The sequence below is a fragment of the Lissotriton vulgaris genome, chromosome 4_1 (genome assembly GCF_964263255.1).
Source record: "Lissotriton vulgaris chromosome 4_1, aLisVul1.2, whole genome shotgun sequence".
NCBI classification, from domain to species: domain Eukaryota; kingdom Metazoa; phylum Chordata; class Amphibia; order Caudata; family Salamandridae; genus Lissotriton; species Lissotriton vulgaris.
In genome coordinates, this window is record NC_141691.1 from 1582921720 (window position 1) to 1582943429 (window position 21710).

Genomic DNA, 21710 nt, shown 5'->3' on the forward strand with positions numbered 1-21710 from the left:
GGAATGGACATGCTCAGCAAATCAAGCATTCCAGGACATCAAAGCGAGCCTTCTAGACAAGGCGGTAATGGCATACTTTCAACCACGCCAGAAGACAGAACTAATCGTGGTCGCTAGACCGGTGGGCCTGGGAGCTGTGCTACTACAAGAGTACGGCCGAGACGAATGGAAACCCATTGCCTATGCAAGCAAAGCCCTAATCAACACGGAGACTCGATATGCCCAGATCGAGCGAGAAGCCCTGGCCATTAAGTGGGCGTGCCAACACTTTCATTTATACCTTTGCGGACAGGAGTTCACCATAGTGACCGACCACAAACCACTACTGCCACTCTTCACCGGCTCATCCAGGCTTGCACCCCCATGAATTGAGCGGTGGGCCGTTCAACTGCAGGGCTACAATTTCAACATGGTGTTCCGTCCGGGAGCACACAACCCGGCAGACTATCTGTCTCAAAAACCCAGATGTGATAAGGAAGGCGCTCCCACTCGCGGATGGGCAAGGAGCAGAAGAATTCGTCCACATGGTATCTCAAGCAGCATGCCCGGACACGCTGACTTTGCAGGAGATAGGAGAGGCCACCGCCACTGACAAGACGCTGACTCGAGTCAAACGGGCCCTCGAAGACAATAGCTGGACTCGATTCCTCGACGGAGTCCATGGTTTGAGACCGGAAGTGAGCCACGCACGACAACAGATCTGGCAGATCCGAAACGAATTAAGCATGGGAAATGAAGGGGTCGTGCTTCGAGGACATCTCATTGTTGTGCCCGAGACCCTCCAACGGCACATGCTAACCATTGCACACGTGGGCCACCAAGGGATGGCCAAGACAAAGGCCAGGCTGAGAAACAAGGTATGGTTCCCCACCATGGATAGCATGGTAGATGATATGGTACGCTCCTGTCACGCTTGTACCATAACAGGACTAGAACCGGCGCCAGCCCCGGTCATCACGGAAGAAGCACCTCAAACCCCGTGGACTCACCTGAGCGTCGACTTCGGGAGCTTCCCGGATGGCAGACACACACTTGTGGTGATAGACTCGTTTTCAAAATTCCCTGTGGTAGAAGTCATCCCGTGAGTAGCGTTCCCCCAAGTCAGAAAGGCACTTGATCACATCTTCGCTACGATGGGGCTCCCCGAAGAAATAAAGTCCGACAATGGGCCGCCATTTCAAGGAAGAGACTTTCAGGCTTATCTGGACAACCTCCGGATACGGCACAGGAAAATAACACCGTTATGGCCCCAAGCCAATGGGGAAGTAGAAAGACTAATGCGGACCCTTAACAGAGCCCTCCGGATCGCGGTTGACGGTGGGAACGACCCGGAGGCTGCCCTGGATCTATTTCTAAGTGCATACAGACAGACCCCACACAGCACCACAAAATGTGCCCCAGCACATGTCCTGTTCAAGAAGGCACCACGGGGCAATATACCAACAGCACCCACCTGGACACCAGAGATAAGGAACAGCAAAGACATCCAGTCGCGGAGGCTCCTAACTAACCAGAAGGCGAGCGCTGCTCGGCACGCAAAACAACCCGGAATACGAGAAGGAGACACCGTGGTGGTCCAAGATCGCCATCCAGGGTGGAAATTCAGGACTCCTTTTGAACCAGAGAGGTGGACAGTTGAAAAAGTTCAGGGAACCATGGTGACGGCGCGAAGAGGCCGTCAGACAGTTACCCGCAACATATCCTGTTTCAAAAAAGTAGGAGGGCCGGCAGGCATTCCCGCCAACATCGTGGAAGCATCGGGTACAGAGCCAGACAGCCAGGACGGAGACGGACCGTGGGCCGAGGCACCCGCCCCGAGACCGAGCCAGGAAGGGCCTGACGAAGGGGCCAGCCAACCGGACACATCTCAAGGTACTCTGTTAGGCCCCCTGTCTCCAGTGCGGAGTGCTGAGGCGATCCCGGCTGGGGTCTCCGGCTCCCCCGCATGCAGAAGCCGCCGATACCATCTGAGGCCCAATCCAGGTCCAAGCCAGAGACTAAGAGATTTTGCTTGGACCTCACCATAGTGGAAGTGTTTCTAGAAACGAACTGAATTGAAGGAGGGATGTAGAGGGTCTCCCGGCCTCTAACACACAATGTATCCACTGATACACGCATCCCCACACCCTCGGGCGGGCTCGCCTCGAGGTATATAATAAACAGGCTGAAGACCGCTCGGGGTCTTTCCGGCATACCTGACAACTGTGTGTGCCCGTGTATCTGTGCTGCTTCTAGAGACCATGTGCGAGGCCCTGACCTCGCCCTTCAACACATAGGACGGAACATCTACCTTTGTGGACCTTGCTGTTCGATCTCAGGTTTCTGTTTCGGTCTTGAATATGTGCGACCCTCCTATTAAATGCACCCTACTATAGTCAAAGAAAGTTGTTAATCATCTGTAAAACGTACTAGTTCCTGGAAATTTGATATGAACCAAAGGATTTCAAGCAGAAGTTGTTTCCAGTGCAGAGACATACACATCTTTTCAGCTACAAGTATAAGAGCCTTCCCAAGCTTAAGAATGTAAATTTATGCAAATCATTTGAAAGCTTCAGAATGTTATTTTATGCAAATAATAAATGCGTTATTATTCCATCTCATTAATGTTGCACATACCGACGATTGACTCCTCGTGTACGGTGACGCCATCGAATAGGTTCTAAATATGTACGTCTTGATTGATGGCACCAAAAATAAAGGTTGGTGAATAGGAAAATTGCAACCTCAATTAAAATGGAGCATCGTAACAAGCAGCCCAGACATGACAGGCCACTAATGACACATCGCATGCATAGGTGTATTGATTTCTCTTGTAATGGCCTTTAAAAAGAGCATTCTACTTCTGTTTATGGCTGACATTGTCCACTTAAGATGCTAGGAATGTGAGGCGGCGGTATTCCAGACCCACACTTCAGCAACTTATTAACGCTCCGCATCTTGCCTTTTCTCACAAGCACCAGCCTCAAGCACACCAACAAAATACAGGCTTGGAATCTACTCTGGTGCCTGACTTTCGGGGGCGTGCAGAATAGTATTGTTCAGGACCAGAGTACAATAACTTAACCAAAAGCATTTGTGGTAGTTCCAGTGCTTAATTTGTAACATTGAAGTGCAGGTGCTCACAAGGCAACACCCACTTCCCTGGCTTTGCCCACTTCCTCCAGTGGCAAGCAGATATTGGGAGTGCAAGATTGGAGTGTAACATGATTAGAATGAAAAGTGGAAATGGGAGAAAGGCAAGGGAAGAAGAGCGGACAGTGTGGAGCGTGTGAAAGTAGAGTGGAAGGGAAAGGTGGAAAGGTGAACAATGAAAAGCATTTAATGAGGGGAGGCGGCAGTTAAGAGGAAACATGGAGGTGGGGCTGAAAGTTAAATAAGAATGGAGAGAAGGGAAGGAGTGAGGTGTGAAAGGGAGCACGAAAAGCAGCTACTTATGGACAGCAAGAAAATAATAAATCTCTGCTTTATTAAATATACAGCTAATAATTATGTAAAGTTGAGGAGTGACAGGGCAGTATCATTCATGGCATGTCTCACCAATGCTTTAGCTGTGCTGTCCAAGACACAGAATAGGGATTCTTTAACTGTGTTAAGGTTTTATGCCATCAAAATATGTTTTGTGGCATCATAATAAGTATTCCTTGTAAAAGATGATAAAGTGTCACTTATACCTTTGGGATTAAGCTTTGATGGAGAATCAGGCTCTCATGCTTCAAACAAATAGTTCTATTACATGATCAGGCTGTAAGTCGCAAAATCCTCCTTCCACCTATTTCAAATGAAGTCAAACATTCAACTCCATTCAGAGAGGATTCCACAAGCACTTTTGAACTAATTCAACTGAGTCTGTGCTATATTAGATTTGTAATTTATGAAGAGTGAGTAACAAAAGGATCTCTATGACAAAAACTGAAACCCACTGAGCTATCCACATCAATACAATGATGTCATCTGCATGGTACATGTTCTTTGCAGAAGGCACAGTAACTCTCTGTGCTACAGTCAAAACTACTACTAGACAAAACACTGATATCTCTCCAGCAGGGACATAACTTTTAATCACCAGCATGCAGCTTTATCTTCACATTTTTATTGTAGCCTTAATCTTGCTGGAGCACACAAGGAACTCTGTGGCAGGCGCATTCAATCCAAGTTATTTCCCAAAACAGCGCCCCCAAACTCAATGCCAGCTGCTGGTCACCCAAAACAACATGATCAAGTTTTAGAATCCAAATGCACATTTCCAGATTCATGTAAGAATAACTTTTTATTGTCTGACTTTCTTACACTGCTGCTGATAAGCACAGGACAACACATACATACATTAAACTTGTACATCAGAGTTTCCAAACAAGTTGAGTCCATAAACTTGGCAGGTGCACATGGGGCCTGTGGTAGACAAAAATGTAAAAAATGCCGACATGAAGAGCGTTAGACTCACCCATCTGCCTAGTCCCCCTGCCTTCTCACGAGCAAGCACAGCACTCAGTGGTGTAAAAACAACTTGAGGGGGCCCCCTGCAAAGTATATGGAGGCGCCCCTTTTGTCCTTGGGCTCGGTCAGGAGATCTCAGGCCAGAGACCTACCGCACAGTGCTGGGCAGTGCGCAGTGTGTGACTGTGTGCTGCTGAGGGCCCCCCTAGAACTTTCCTATATACAGTAATTTTAGAATCATCCTCTCTGATGAAGTGAAGTTTAGATGAATTCTGCACAGAGGCAGCCATACCGGCATACAATTTAGCCCAGTCTCCAATTACTAATCCATATTGAAATGGAACCTCAACCCAGGGATCTCAACCCAGGGATTTAAAGTGTGACTTTGACTTGAAGTCCTTGTCGGGATGTGACACATATTGATACATTTTCTTTTCTCAGAAATGAAAATCCACATAGTTTTAAATTTCTGGTTGCTTTAAATTGAAATCTAATCAAGCGTTGCAGAACACAGAGGATTCTGACGGATGCAAAGAAATTTAAATGCCTTTCAGAAAGATGCAGAATGTCCTAACCAAGCAGATAATGGTGCAAAATACGAGATCCACACGCCCTTCCCTCAACTAAGATCAGAAGCATGGATTACTAAAATTTATGAATTGGCACTCCCAAAGTTAGATGAAATAGACGGACTAATTAACCAACCTAGAGTTATTGATTTTAATGAGAAACAACATGATCAAGTTTTAGAATCCAAATGCACATTTCCAGAATCATGTAAGAATTAACTTTTTATTGTCTGACTTTCTTACACTGCTGCTGATGAGCACGGGACAACACATACATACATTAAACTTGTACATCAGAGTTCCCAAATCCACACAGATTTAGTGGGAACTTTAGGAGAGGTTTTTTACCCGGTGGTGGTGACCAGGAAGAAGAGGACTCGAACCTCAGCTTGGTATAATTCTACTTGTGAAAAGATCAAGACCGAGCTGATTTCTATGATAAAGTCCGGCACTAATAAGGACAAGGTAGTTGAGCTCAGACGTAAATATCGGGAAGCCATGGCACAGGTAAAGGCAGAATGGGACTGGAATAGATGGCAGGACCTATCCCTGGCACTGGAAACCAGGGATTCTAGAAAATTCTGGTCTCTGGTCAACATTGGTACAGGCGAACCAAAAACAGCAGTCGAGCCTAATATCGCTGCCTCGGTATGGGAATCCCATTTTAGCAAATTGTACCAAGATACTCCTGAATTTGCTAATGAGGTGGCCCTTGATATTACATCAGATTCCACAGATAAACTTTCTAATCCTTTTTAATTCTATCTTGGGAGGAATGGAGATCCCCTGTACTTGGCTGGGGGCAGAGATAGTACCAATTTTCAAAAAGGGCTCTCCTCTGCTCCCAGCCTACTACAGGCCGATCAGCCTCATAGATGTACCCCAAAAACTCTTTTCCCGCCTTCTCCTCGACCATCTCCTCGACTGGATGGAGGACAATGCGATTCTTAGTCCTCTCCAGGCGGGCTTCAGGAAAAAACACGTCCACCATGGACCAGATTTTCCGCCTCGTCCTTCTCTACTGGAAAACAGTGAGGATTGAGGCGGGGAGTCTGTACATGGTGTTCGTGGACCTGAGGTCCGCATTTGACTTGGATCCCCGTAAGAAATTATGGGAGGTTCTTAAGGAGTTGGGCGTTCCTCCACAACTGCTACAGGCTATAATTAGAGTCCACGAAGGCAATTTTGCCCAGGTTAGGTGTGGGAGGGATAGAGCGTTGTCCTCTAGGTTTCCAGTTCTCAGAGGGGTAAGACAGGGTTGCGTTCTTGCGCCAACCCTGTTTTGCCTCCTTGTTAACAGTGTCATACTCCACCTTGACAATGTAAGGGACAACGACGCACCCTTGTTGGCAGGCAGGAGGGTTCCGGCTATTATGTTTGCCGATGATACCCTCCTGCTTTCCAAATCCCCGATGGGGATTCAACAGATATTAGACGGGTTTGGAGATTTCTGTAGGACACATGGTCTGGAGATTAATACAGAAAAAAACAAATTCATGATATTCAACCCCTCATTTACAACTAGGCCCAATCCAACATTGGGTTCTGCAAGGCTGGAAAGGGTGAGAAGGTTCCAGTATTTGGGGGTGACTTTACACGAGAACTTATCATGGGGTCCTCAGATGGCTAGATCCCGTTTAAAGTTGGCCCAAATGTCGGGGGCAATTCTGAAGGTCGCAAATACATCAACCTTCAAACCCATTAGTCCAGCCTTGGAGATGTACAAAACCCAAGCCAAAGCAGCCGCATCTTATGGTGGTGAGTTGTGGGGTCATAAAGCCGGGACAGAACTTGTCAGGGTAGAAAATAACTTCCTCAGACTCCTTTTGCTTCTCCCCCAAGCTACACCCTTGCTGCCTCTAAGATTAGATCTGGGGCTCCCTTCAATAGTGGAGGAATTGGCACTAAAACCGCTGAGGTTTTGGCACAGGCTCTGGTCCACTGGTGAACTTGCCCACTATAGGGAAGACCTTAAGCATGTCATGAACCTTAACCAGCGTGACAGAATCCCGTGGTTGGCTTACATCAAAAGAGAATTCTATCGCCTGGGACTTCCTGAGTTGTGGGAGGTTCCTGAAAGAGGCTGCCAAAGGGTGCCACGCAAAAGGCTCGCTGAAATATTCAAGGAGAAAAGTCTAGGCTCTCTTGTGTGTGCATCCAAAGTCGGCACCCTAACTGAACAGTTTCTGGACACCAAACATTCTTACTACTTTGAAGGTTTTATGGACATTATATTTCCTATTTTGGCAAGGAAACTGTTCATTCAATGGAGGCTAGGCACCCTGCCCTCAAAACTTTCACTTGCAAATGGACAGTGCAGGACGATAAAATCTGCCCTGGGTGTACTAAGAATGAAGAGGACGAAACACACGTGTTGTTTTTTTGCCCTGCCTACACTAGACTGAGAAAATACTGGCTAGTGCCATTGTGCAGGAATTTGGGCATCAAAAACTATTTACACTCATACAGAATTCTGAAGACAAGTACCCTGCCCCATATAGTGTTAGCAGTTGCCAAGTTTTTAACAGCCATGTGGCAGATAAGGGGGAAAATACTAAAAGATTGATTTTCTGTAAAAAGTGTTATGAACTGTAATGAAATAGAGTTAATTGCCTCCTCATGCCCAGATCCTACATGGAAATGAACTAGTTGTGAAATGCACCCTGCCATGTTTTTATTGTGTGTTTGATGTGTTTTAAATGTTTTAATGAATCTTTTATGGTCTCAAATGGCCGAAATAAAGAATTTTTGGATTGGATTGGATTATCCCCAATGGGGTAGCAGGGTCCGCTGTGATATTCAAAGTAAAACAGCCGGTCAGACACAGAAATTGGGGCCAGGACTCCCACTGACAAATCGGATAGTTTTATAAGTGGCTCACATTTGCAAGTTGGGGCTGTTTGAATTTGTATAGACACTGTATATATGTTCTTGGGGACTGCATGCACTTGTGTTTGCTCCAGTCACTATATGTTGTGATATCAGGGAAATTAACAGTGAAAACTGGCTCACAACACCATAAAACAGGGCCGCAAACAGTCAAAAATCCCCTCACAACCTAACCTATCACTCCAGCTTTTCTGGCAACTGTGAAGTTGCCCTATAGACCAGACTGACCTTGCGCACAAGTAGACACTCACTGCTGACTTTTATGCACTGCACCTCTCAGAATTGAGCAGGTAGGCAGGAAGTCGAACAATGCACATGAAAACAAACTGCACTGTTCTAAAACATACGTACTGGTGAGGAAAAAGCCCCCTGGTTCGACTGGTTCAGATTGAGAAGGCCTTCTGTCTCAAGTGCGATTTCTTAAAGTATCGGTACTAAGGACCCAGTGCAGGCTTCAATACCAAGCTATGGTCGGTAGGGGTGCTATGAGAGAGCAGGGATCTGAGGGGCACTGTAACAGGAAAGGGCGAGTGCTGTGGCAGGGAGGGAGGGGCATTATGGTATGGAGGGGAAGGGGACTGTGGACAGAGGGGCACTGAGATACAGGTGAGAAAGGCTCTGTGCAGAGAGGGGGCCTGTCGGAGGTAGCGATGGGGCACAGTCACAGTGGCAGGGATGGGAGGTGTTCTTTAAGATGCTTGTGGTTGGAACGGCAGCCATTGCGGAAAGGAAAGGACGGAACTGATAGGGACGAGAGTGTACTGGGACAAGAACAAGTGAGGTACTAATACGCTGAATGGCAGGAGTACATTTTTTCTCTTTCGGTTTCGGACTACCCTCAGCGGCTTCCCGTATTTTGCTATAATTCTGCAAGGCCTTGCCTGGGCTCCTGAGGCATGCAGTTATTGGACAGTTTCCTTCGGGTGCCACCGCGCCTGAATTTATCTACTGTGTCCCACAGCCAAGGACTATTTTTTCACTCTGTTGCCTATTGGATAACATGTGTGTTATATACCGCACGGCGCACGCACTACTCACGTAACCATGCAGCTTTGTTGGCACTGGCAAGCGAAGACTGCTGACTGGCGCCAGATAAATTAAGTTCCCAGTTCATCGTACGTGCAGTTTAAACTGTGCATGACAACACATCCGCCCTGCCCCACCCTCAAGACCACGCATCGGCGCGTGCCAAAGCAATCACACTAGTATGTACCAAATATGAACATGCATCTGCACAAGCCTCGCTCAGAGAGGCATTTAATGGCCTGTGCAAAGTGCAGGCCATTGCACCAACTATGTGCATGAGAGAAAAATTCAGTAGACCCGGCCCTGAGAAAGAAGTGCTGGCGCTCAACACCTGAAAGCAGCGGCACAAATTAAGCACTGATTCTTAGATACCACATCCTACCCGATGTCTATCAGACGTCTGCTTGCTTGTCTACACAAACACGCTTGCTTGTTGCTTACACAAATTGTTTGTTAATGCCACTCTCATGGGACCGGGTTTGTTGACTGTACTGGCTTCGCAATTGTTCAATGAAAACTGCAAATAAATTAGATAAATCAAACTGTGTCTGGGGCGAATTATATTTTAAAGGGATATAATGAAATACATATTTATTGTCTGTTACAAAAATATCGATGCTTTTGAAGCTGTCGACCGGTGTTTTGACAACTGAATCAATTGACTTGCAGGAAAGCTGCCGGAAACAGAAAGAGAACCTGTGTGAGAAGTTTGATTTCTTGTACGCGGTGCTGGAAGAGAGAAGAAGCGAGATGACGCAGATGATTACAAGAGAGCAGGAGCAGAAGCTAGAGCACGTCCGCTCCCTCATCAAGAAGCACGGCGACCATTTGGAGACCGTGTCCAAACTGGTAGAGTCAGGCATCCAGTTCATGGAGGAGCCAGAGATGGCGCTGTTCTTACAGGTACCATTTGACAAGATGAGGTGACATATGGGAGATAAGACAATGGGTGACAGAAGTCCAGATTATGTAGTAATCCACCAGTGGAACTCCAGGCACGGGCAAAGTATGGCTGGTGCTGGAGCAATGCCCCCTGTTCATTGTATTATGTATGCTTTGCCGAAGAAGGAAGTGTAAAGAAGGTAAACTGATCCAGGAATGATGGGAATCAGAAGCAAGTTGTAATCCAAAAAAAAGGTAGATTTATTATAAGTTTAAATCAGCATCAACACGGGAGTGCTACCGCCTTCCAGTAAGTCCAACAGCTTAATGACATTTACAACAGCTGTGGCGCTAACTGGAAGATGCCTCACAAGGGATGCATCTTCAAACATAAATACGTTTGAAGATACACTCCTATGCGAGGAACCAGCTGATCGTACAATAGAGCATGCCAGCCGGTTGGAACATGTAGCGTGCATCAGAATGTAAATAAATAAATAACATAGAAGAAAGACTACCTTACATCATCTACCTTCCTATAACATTAACAAAAATTTGAAAAAGTATAAAGTTAACTTATGACATATAAAAGTCTCTAAACCTTGAAGGAACAGAACAATTGCGATGAGACCTGGACTGTATACACATGTCATTTGTTGAAGAGCTACTCTGAACAGAAACAGGAGTAGAATGTAAAACCGTACATTCAGACGATGTGGAAGCAAAAAGAGGAAAAGAAACATTGCACGAAACATTGTCAGAAGGGGCTCCTAAAGGGAAATACGAACATTCATGAATGGCGGAATCAGATTTGTGTAAGAGAATTCTTTTCGCTTGATCATTTGAAATTTTCACAATAGCTCTCTTATTCCACCACCCTCTCCCTTCAAGGAAGACTGCACCTTTAGAAACTTTTACAACCTGAATGGGAGACGAAAACTTAGACATACCCTTTTTAAGCTTATTTGGGTTCTTGAACAAAACCCAATCCCCAACCTGAAAATCTTTTATTACAAAACGAGAAGAAGCATCAAAATATTTCTTTTGCAAATTCTGATTTTTTAAAACATTCTCCTTCCAAGTCTTTTTATCCTGACATGAAATACAAGAAGAAGTGTCTTTCCTCAAATCCTTTAACCAATTGGGGCAAATTACACCATTAGGATTCCGCTTTTTCAAAAGTCTAAAGGGGGAAATACCTGTTGTCGAATGTGGAGTGATCAAATATGACCACACTTTCTTTCTTAAAAAATCTTCAACTGCAAGATTGTTTGACAAAGTTGTCTGAACACCCTCCTTTAGAAACCTATTCATCCTTTCAATAAGGCCATTAGAAGCAGGAGAATAGAGTGCCACCCTCAAATGCAAAGGGAAAAGGATGGAAAGGGAACAAAAATGTGAACCATTATCAGTGACTATTTCTCTTGGAAACCCTTCCGTAAAAAACACTCTGTCCAAAACTTTTATAACAGCAGAAGAAGTGGGTGAGTTACAAAAATCCAAATCCACCCACTTAGAGTGATAATCAATCAAAGCCACCATGAAGCGTTCATTACTTGGCAGTAAATCAAACGGCCCAGCAAAGTCCAGAGCAATTTTTGACTATGCTTCTTGTGGAATAGTTACAGGGTGAAGAGGAAGTTTGTTAATCCTCCAGTGTTTATCTGACAATAAACAAAAATCACATTTATCAATGAATAAGGTAACATCTTTGTCTATAGCAGGCCACCAGAAATACTCTTTAAGTTTCCTAGATGTACTACCAATACCTAAATGACCTTCATGTGCGCATTCCACCAACTTCATGCGAGTAGAAGAAGGTGGAATGCATTGGTCTACATGCATCAAAACATCCTTTACAATTGAAAGTTCTTGAGAAACTTGAGCATACGACTTAAGTGAAGCAGGTAAAGAACGTTCCCTAGGCCACCCATTGATAACCATGTTTTTCACAGCTTGTAACACCTCATCATCTTTATACGCATTCAACCAAATATCTTGTGTTAAGAATGGAAAATCTTTTCTTGAAACATCAATTGAGGCTACTACACATTCAACATCACTAAATTTTGACTCTACGTAGTTCTCTTGAAGAGGGAGCCTAGACAGACAATCCGCTCTAACATTGAGACCACCAGCAATATGCTGGATGGTAAAATTAAATTCATGTAACCTTGAAAGTAATCGCACAAGACGTGCAAAAGCTTTACCAGTTCCAATACCATTCAATAAATTAAGCAAAGGTTTGTGATCACTCAGTAAGATGAAGTGTGTTCCCCAAATAAAGCTTTTAAATTTTTCAACAGCCCATGAACAAGCCAATGTTTCTCTCTCAATAGTTGAATAATTCCTCTCTGCAATGGAAAGGGACCTAGATGCAAAACCTATTGTACTCTCAATTGAACCCATATGTTGACACACGATAGCGCCTAGACCAAGCTGGCTTGCATCAACTGAAATTATGTACCTAACTCCGGGGGTGAAAGATGACAAAGCTGGAGAATTAAGAATTGCCTTCTTAATAGTATTGAAAGATTTATCTACAATTTCAGACCACTCAAACTTGACATTTTTCTTAGGAAGATCCCTTAAAGGTTGTAAAAGTTACGAGTACCCTAAAATGAACCTGGAGTAGTACTCCGTCATGCCTAGAAAAGACCTTAATGTATCTTTATTAATTGGAACTGGAACATCAGATATAGCCTTTGTAAGAGGAAATGTAGGCTTTATACCACTAGAGGAAATGCAGTGACCAAGGTAATCCACTTCTGTTTTAAAGAACTTGCATTTGTCCTTACCTAAAGTGATACCTGCACTCCTAAAACGTGAGAGCACTTCTTTCAAAGATTTAACATGCTCCTCAACATTCTTTGAAAAGATCAAAACGTCATCTTGATAAGCCTGAACATTATTGATCTTGTCAAGAAGGGAGTCCATAAACCTTTGAAAAACGCTAGAGGCTGATGCCAGCCCAAAGGGTAATCTCAAGTACTTGAAAGCACCAAAGGGCGTTATAAATGTTGTTAAATCGGTTGACTGGGACGATAAAGAAATCTGATGGTAAGCGCTTTGCAAATCCAACAGAGTAAATAATTTGGAGCCATCAATACCAACAAGGAGATCCTGGATTTTGGGAATGGGATGACAGTCAACCAGTATATTCTTATTTAATGAGCAAAGGTCCGCACACAGGCGAATACTTGAATCCTTTTTTCGTGCAATCACGATCGGACTGACCCATTGTGATGAGTCTGTAGGCTCAATTATCTTATCTGCAACCATATTTTCTAACAACTTCTTTAAATCTTCCCTAACGCTAAGGGGAGTAAGTCTCAATTTATGTGAAACTGGAATAGCGCCAGGTTTAAATTTAATTAGATGTTCAAATGTTTTAATTTTCGCTATTTTTGAGTTAAAAACCTCTGGAAACTGTTCAATTATGCCACTAACAATGGAACTATTGTCTTCATCTATTAGTGATATCTCAATATCATTCAATTGAACTGGATTCTTAGAACCAGGGACCAGCTTCAATTTCATCTTGGCCAAATCTTGCCAACCCACAATATTATTTCCTTTAATGGCAACGTAGACTTTAGTAAACGTTTTTCTCCCTAAACAAATTATTTCTGACATGAAATAGCCAAGCATATCAATACTCTTATCTCCGTATGCCTTTGGAATAATGTCAAATTTTGAAAGTCTAGTTGAAGATGCCCACAATTTGTCAAGAGTAAGATCCGAAATAATTGTGACAGGAGCACCTGAATCAGCCATCATGTCAAGTGCATGTTTACCAACAAGCACTTCACAAGTTGGATCTGTCGCACGTTCATTATCAAGTGAGCTTACACATGAATCAATTGCCAGAATTTCTCTTACCTCATTAGAAGGTGAAGGTATTTCTATAGTGTTAATAGTCAAATGTTGCAAATCAGATTCTAAAGGAAGTACCTCAGGGCTTGACATAACATCATTTTGAAAATCAGCTTCACTAGTAATTACATTCCTGACGTGAACAGTGCGCTTAGACTTACACACCCTACTAAAATGGCCAATCTTTTGACAGTTGGTACACCTCTTGCCTAATGCAAAACATGTGGGACTGTTACTGAGATGTGTTTTTGACCCGCACCTGAAATAGAAAGTGCTAGTTTTTCTCTGTTCAGGTCTAATAGATCTATTTTTAAAGGCTACAGCGTTTACAGACACATCATTATGCACTAAGTTACAGGTGACACATTTTCAACCACAATACTTTTTGAAGAAACAATGCTCCTTTCGATGCTTTTAGCCATGTCAATCACTTCGGCTAATGTTGGATCTCTGCAACTCAAAATTCTTTCTTGAATTTTTTTATGACAACAGCCATAAACAAATTGATCCCTGATGTAAATGTCTAGATCACCACCAAAGTTGCACTCAGATGACATGTTTCTCAAGACTGAAATAAAATCTTCTACACTTTCTTCAATATTCTGCTTTCTTTTCCGAAAATTAAAACGCTCCAGAATGACGTTTGGTTGTTCCAAGAATTTCCTGTTCAGTCTTTGAATTGCGTCTGTATACATATTCCAGCCCTCACCTCTACCTGGAGGAGGAATTGAAGTAGGCAAGTTATCAAATATTTGTCTTCCAGCCCTTCCTAAGTGGCTGTAAAGAAGAGCTAGTTTCCTTTTTGGAGGATATTCCTCTGCATCAACTGCTACTAAATAATTCTCGAAGCTACGAAACCATATTTTCCAAGGCTCTACTGGTTTTCCATTGACAGGTAAGAAATCATTCAAAGTAACCATTTGTTGATTATTAGCCATCTTTGTAAAATAAATGTAAATGTAGGAAGAATTCAAATAAAACTCTTTTGAACCTTCCTCCTTTAAATGTCTCTTAATGTAAATCTACTCTCTTAAGAGTTAAAGAGTTCACTGTTTAAAAGATAAAACGAATGCTTCCTTCGTTTATGCAGTCTTGTTAAATCATAAATAAGCATTTTTACATACCATTCCGTAGTAAATTCCGTAGTGTAAGTTCTTGTAAAGAGCTATGAACTTACATGAGCAGTTGCGCAATGACTTTCAAAAGAAATAACAATTTTTAACAAAAGAAAACGATCGCGTTGCATTTCTCCTTTAAATCGGCTTCAGGAATGGTAAATTTCGTTGCGGGATGTCATCTCGTTCAAATCACGTTCGAATCTCGTGTGATTTCCTGAGTCTGAAGCTCCGTGAAAAATGAAGGAAACACTTGAAAATGCACTGTCAGGTGAAAACTCTTCGGTTTTCTTCCGTTAAAAGGGGTAAGTAGGTGACAAGAATTATCACTTTAAGGTGTGCAGTAGAACAAGTTAATCCTTGGAAAAAGATTCTTTAAGCAACGTAGTGTTCCAAAGATTTTGGTGAAAATGCTGAAATCCTTCTTTTTAAAAGTTAATCCTGTCGCCTCGTTGCCAAATGTAAAGAAGGTAAACTGATCCAGAAATGATGGGAATCAGAAGCAGGTTGTAATCCAAAAAAAAGGTAGATTTATTATACGTTTAAATCAGCATCAACACGGGAGTGCTACCGCCTTCCAGTAAGTCCAACAGCTTAATGACATTTACAACAGCTGTGGCGCTAACTGGAAGATGCCTCACGAGGGATGCATCTTCAAACATAAATACGTTTGAAGATACACTCCTCTGCGAGGAACCAGCTGATCGTACAATAGAGCGTGCCAGCCGGTTGGAACATGTAGCGTGCATCAGAATGTTACTAAATAAATAACATAGAAGAAAGACTACCTTACAGGAAGCACCGACTGAGAGTGTTCACTGGTGCTCCCATGTGTACACTGAAGACTCTTTGAGGTCTGCCTGAGAGATTAGTGTAGAAAAGAGACTTGAGCCAAGGGCCGTATCACGCCTTCCCTTAGGGTCACATAGAAAAGGGGAGAGAAAGGTTTCCCTGAACACAGTTTTATCGCCTGCAGGTGGGGAGTAAAAGAATAACTTCCTTGGACTGAGTTGCAGAAGGACCATCAGAACATCTTTCAACAGCCCGTTAATCATGAATTGTCACAAAATGGACAAATCCTTCTGGGTGACATGAAGTGGACTTCTCTCCAGACAGGGGTGTTGGCTGGGTCATGTTCTATAATGGGCGAGTACACCCATTATTTGTCTTTTGAACACCTCTATGCAAATGATGGAAGGCCCATGTTTGACTGAAATAATGAAAAATATCAATTGCACACCTAGATATTACAGAAGGGGCATGAAACCCCCCTATTAATACCAACCTACATGGACCACATAGAAAGAGTTGGGATTATTATACCTCTGTCTTGCATGGTCCAAGCAGATTCTTTGACATATAATATGGCCCCATTGGTGACACCATAACTCGAGCTCAACGCTCACAATTCTTCTGAACCCAGCCATTAGGCCGCGTCTCAGTCCTGTAGTGGGATACCTGACCTTGCAGAACATACATGTTGCTGGATTTGTTTTGTATACTGATGATCTTTGTCTGTGTTAATGAATCACATACAACAAAGGACTGAGGGTTGCATTGAACCCAGCAATTATTCCACGTCTCAGGCAAGTAGTGGTATGCCTGACCTTGTTTGGATTTGTTCTTATCCTGGCGAGCTGTGCCTGTGCTGAGGATTCACACACAACACTGTTTCAGGCACAGGTCAAGGGATTTCACTGTTTCCAATTATTTTTTATGTTATCCAACTGTCCCTAAATTATTGGTCATCTGCCTCTGTTCATCAGACCGGTGGGGGAAGAGTAAAACATAATTAGAGTGTGAATTCAAATGTTCCACCTATTTTGAGTTGACTTCTAACAATTTTTCCTTTCTTATTTTTGCAGAATGCAAAAGCTTTATTGCAAAAGTAAGTATTGTTGCATTTCTATAGTGCTTGATGACCCTGACAAAGGGCATTGAGAGTTGGTTGTAAATACCATATGGGAGTGCAACGGCTTGAAGAGTGTATTTATCATGCAGCCTAGAAGTATAATACTTTGGTGTTGTGCGTGGGGACCAGAGATATGTTCTTTCTGTGTTTTGTTACTATAACTTTGAGTGATTTGGAAGCAAGGGAGCGAAAGATTGCTGACTGAAGCAGAATTTGCTAGTGTTTGGATGCAGAGAAAGTATTTGAGTGCTGCATGCAGTGTTTTGTGTCATGTGCGGCAGCAGCTACTCAAACTCTGTTGTGCTTGCATGTGTACCTACCAGTTTTGAATTGTTTGCGTCATGCAGTTTGGAAGGGCTCAGAGGTGAATGAGGCTGCCCTTGGGGACTACAGTCAGGCATAATGTATATTACATTCTCTGTAGTCTGCACAGAAGCACTAGTGAAGCCCACCCAAATGCATCAGGGATTAACCCTTAGGAATAGGCATTATACAAACAGTCTAAATGCGTGCTCCAATGGTTCTTCTGTGAAGAGGTAACAATGAGGAACCAAGGCCTATGACTGAGGAGGCAACCCAATTGTGGCAGGGAGAAACCCTCTGATTGGGGATTATAAGGCCAACCATAAGTTATCATCTGATGAGTATATTCAGAAGAAAAAAGGAATAGCTATTATGCAATTTTACAGTGTAAATATCTGAGGGCTCCCTTCTAGGTTGGCTTAGCAGCAACACAGAGGATTATGCATTACAGGACCATCCATAGTATATTCTCTGACAGGTCCCAGTGGACCAAGTGAGGAGAGACCATCATTGGAACAATCATAGTTCATTAGCAGCGGGATCCACTCAGGAGTGGCAAGGAGACACCTTGCATATAAAATTATTTAGTGTGTTTTATATAGCGCACGGCTACCCCAACGGGGTGTCCCGGCGCTCCTGAGAGTGTAAATAAGTCTTACTCCTGAGAGAATCAGCAAAAGAGGAAAGTTTTTAGTGCCTTACGAAAGGGGAGCTCATCCGGGATCATCCGGATGGAAAGAGGGAGTTTGTTCCAGTGGGAGGCGGCGCAGACCTGGAAGGTTTTCCCTCCAGAACGAGTTTTATTAAATCTAGGGGTGGTAAGAAGATTTTTGGAGCTGGAGCGAAGAGATCTGACATTCTTATAGGGGCGCAGACAGGAGGACAGGTAAGCAGAGCCTTTTCCCTTAATTGCCCTGTGAGCCAGTGTAAGGGCTTTGAATTCAGCTCTCTTCTGTATTGGCAGCCAGTGAAGCGAGCGCCGGTGAGGAGAAATGCGCTCTCTGAGGGAAATGCCACATACTAATCGAATCGCTGCGTTTTGAACTGTCTGTAGTCGATGGCAGAGCCCTGCGGCCAGGCCAAAATACAGACCATTGGCGTAGTCCTAGTGAGAAGTATTCAGCACTTGAACTATGGCTCTCCTGGTGTTATTAGGGAGGAAGTTGATACATTTTTTTACCATCCTTATTTTGGAGAAGCAGGCCGCAGATACTGTCTGTACTTGGTTGTGAAAGGAAAGGTTGGAGTCCCATCTGACTCCCAGGTTCTTTACGGATTCCTTAGGTGAAGGGGGAGGGCTCAGATCGAGTGGCCACCAAAGGTTGGGGTCCAAGGGGGAGGGCTGATGGAAAAAAAGGACCTCGGTTTTCCTGGCATTAAGTCGGAGGCAGTTATTGTCCATCCAGGATGCAATTTTATGCAAACAATCTTTTAAAGGATCAAAGGTGGATTGGGAGAATTTGTCATAGGAGAACAGGAGTTGGATATCATCCGCGTATGAGGTGGCTTTAATTCTGGACTGAGCAATCATCTCCACAAGCGGGAGAAATAAACATTAAAAAGAAGGGGGCTTAAGGAGGAGCCCTGAGGGACTCCCCACTTTAGTGGCCGGCTGTTGGAAGTGTACGGGGGGTGAAGACGCCTGAGTCCTGTTGGACAAAAAGGAGGACAGCCACTTCAATGGCATTATTAAGCTAGCCAGAGTATTTTCTCCAATAGATCACCATGGAATTATATAAAGTAAAGGAGGTCCCCTTATCTTCTTGGTCTGGGACAGGGGAATACTGATAAGGAACAAAGAGGGTCCCACTAGCTAACCACAAAGGTGGTAGTTGTTAGTCTGGTAGTGCCCCAAATCTTATTTTAAACAATACCAATCTCACAATAAATCAAAACCTCCAATGGTAGAGAGACATGAAACTAGATATGGGACAACACTATGAAGCAACTAATACACATATATCACATATAATTCCACTTTTGATCAGACTAAGCAAAACAGTCAAAATGTGTTCAATAATACATTGGTGTGTTTATTCAAAAGAGTTATATTCTTACAGTCATCTTAAAAAATAATGTAAATTTTTTTTTACACAATTGATTTAAAAAGCATATAGAATCAAAAACATACACAAAAAATACAATGTTGGTTAAAATGTTCGCAAGAACAGGGGTTGACGCGGCGTTTCGGTTGGAAGTAACAATTAAAAAACCTTCTTCAGGACCAGTTCTAAAAGAAAACACACAATTACTATTTCATCATGAAGCTCCATTGTTTTAAAACACATTTACAAAAGCATTTCCTGTTCGCTCTTAGTACAGTGTTGTCCTATCTATTCATAGTTAATTCTAGTGGGGGCCAAATCATTGGTAGGTTTTCTATTGGTATTGTCAAAAACAAAGTTATGCTAAAGGCACAGATACTCGGCACCAGACTATATGGTTCTATTAATATAGCTTCACATTATTGTCACTGAAACATGTGTATAGTATATAGCAATGGCATTTATTACCTGGGATTATTTATATCCTCCAGATAAATCATGGAAGAACAGGGACCCAATTATGTGATCCGGGTTTGGGCGAGCTGCATACTTAATGGTTCTCAATGTAATAGAAGAATTCAGATATCTGTAGGGGAATGACAGCAACACATTCACATTCATACTTATTATTTTTTGCTTGTTCAAAAGAGATTTATAAATATTTACAAAGTGAATATACCTTCTGCTATTGACAATGGTGCTCACGCACTGGTAATAGGAGCCACCGATTTTAGTTTGTATATATAGTTGTTTATTAGCTGCAGAAAAAAAGACACATTTTACCCTATTGTTTTAACAGGAGTGATTCCTAATGGTTCACGCTATTAATTCTGGTTGCACTTACCCAGACTTTTATTAACTGGCAAATCGCTGTGTTGATAGCCCTTTTACTTGGCTTTTCTGTCTTGGTATCTGTATAGTGTAGGGGATTATCCTCACACTGTCCGGTTAAAAGAAAAGGAATAGCAATTGTAATGTCTCTACTTTATATTCGCATGACAATGCACACTCTCATTCATTAATGTTATAAGGATAATATTTCCTATAATGTAACACACATTAATAATGTCTTTTAGCAAAGACAACATTTCTCTTGGGAGTTTTTATGTCAGCCTTAGTTCTATTATGCACGTGCCTGCGTAAAGGTTTGTGTGCACCGTGCCTCTGGTTTCAATATTTGGAATACTTGTGTGGCATTAGTTATATTAAGTGATGGGGGCTTATAATAGAGCGGTAATTGTGTTAGTTATATTCCGCTCGATTTTGCATTGCCACACTTGTCATTATGTTCAAGGCAACAAATGTATGGATCGTTACGCTGATGTTTAGCTAAATTAATTAGTCGGAAACTGCCATTATGAGGTAGAAGTCAATTATGCAGGTTGTTAGTCATTTCAGAGTTTGTTTCAGTATACCGGGCAGAAGTTATCTAGGGTTGATATGCCCATCGTCATTCTCAAGTTAAGAAATGGCATATTACCTGCACATCTTACGTTTTCTAGTTCGTACTTAAAAGAAAAGGGTAGGTCCGATGCGCTAAAAACAGGGTCTGCTACCGCGTTTAGCTTACCTTTTTATGTAGAGTCGGCCTCCCTGTTCCTATTCCGGCGGCGTTTCGGGGGTTCTGTGTTACACGGATGTTTACTTTAGACACTGTTAAGCGCCTTTTTATATTATGCGCCGCGTGATTGGATGTAAGCCATCAGCCATCTGATAGGTTCAGTCCCGATCACGTGATGTTTTGGTATTAAAGAGCGGAATAGCTTTATTCCGCTTTTGCACATCGTGTCGAAATTTATGTTTATTTAATATTATTAGTAATCACTGCTCTCTAAATTGAGGGATCTTACATTTTCTACAAAATCATCCCGACGTTTATGGTGCCCATAAGTTTGACATATATCTAAATTTTTATTCATCATTCCAGCTAGAGTAAGAATATTAATGATAGCATATGCTATTAAATTTTTTTTGGGGTATTCATAGAAATGATTATTGGTAGGAGGACTCAGGTATCCTAGCATGTGATGTTTTCTGTAGACTAAATGCTATAAGGTATTTAAACTATCTTTTCCCAGTCCTCTCTACTGTTCAATCCCATGCGAACACTGTTACATCGTGACATACAAAACTGTTCGCGTCTTTTCCTTTTCTGAGTCAAGTTACCTCCTCTTGTGTTAATGGTTACAGTCTCCAAGCAGCACCAACGAAGGTCGTTGGTCTTGTGTTTTGCTGCCCTCCAATGTTCAGTTAGGGGTGCCCCTTTCTTATCAGTGCGCAAGGCCGATCTGTGCTCGTTAGGACGGATACGCACCTCTCTAGATGTTTCACCAATATAGATGAGGTTGCACGGGCAGCTGATAAGGTAGATAACATTTCTGGTTCGGCAATTCATGAAACTAGTTGTTTTGATAACTACATCTTTTATAGTAATGGTATTGCCTCAGATAATGTCCTTACAATTACCACATCCTGAGCAAGGAAATGTACCCGTTGGTAAAGGCGCACTGTCGATGCAGGGCTGATTGTTAGTTTTGGCCTACCTGTATGTATGTACAAGGCTGTTGCGAATTGTACGATTCCTCCGGTAGGAGAACATGGGTTTAGGAAGTCTATTGTTTTGTTTATCGTTGATTAAGTGCCAGATCCTATTTATAAT

At 42.9% G+C, this 21710-nt stretch overlaps 1 protein-coding gene across 4 annotated transcripts in view; it reads left to right on the plus strand.

Moving 5' to 3' along the window:
• Positions 1-21710, plus strand: part of TRIM55 (tripartite motif containing 55) — a 490854-nt gene that overhangs the window by 209170 nt on the left and 259974 nt on the right. For all 4 annotated transcript variants that reach the window (XM_086965810.1, XM_086965813.1, XM_086965812.1 and 1 more), the window contains exons 5-6: positions 9588-9821; positions 16657-16679. In XM_086965810.1, the coding sequence (XP_086821936.1) occupies positions 9588-9821; positions 16657-16679 (257 nt within the window). The remainder of the gene's footprint in view (positions 1-9587; positions 9822-16656; positions 16680-21710) is intronic.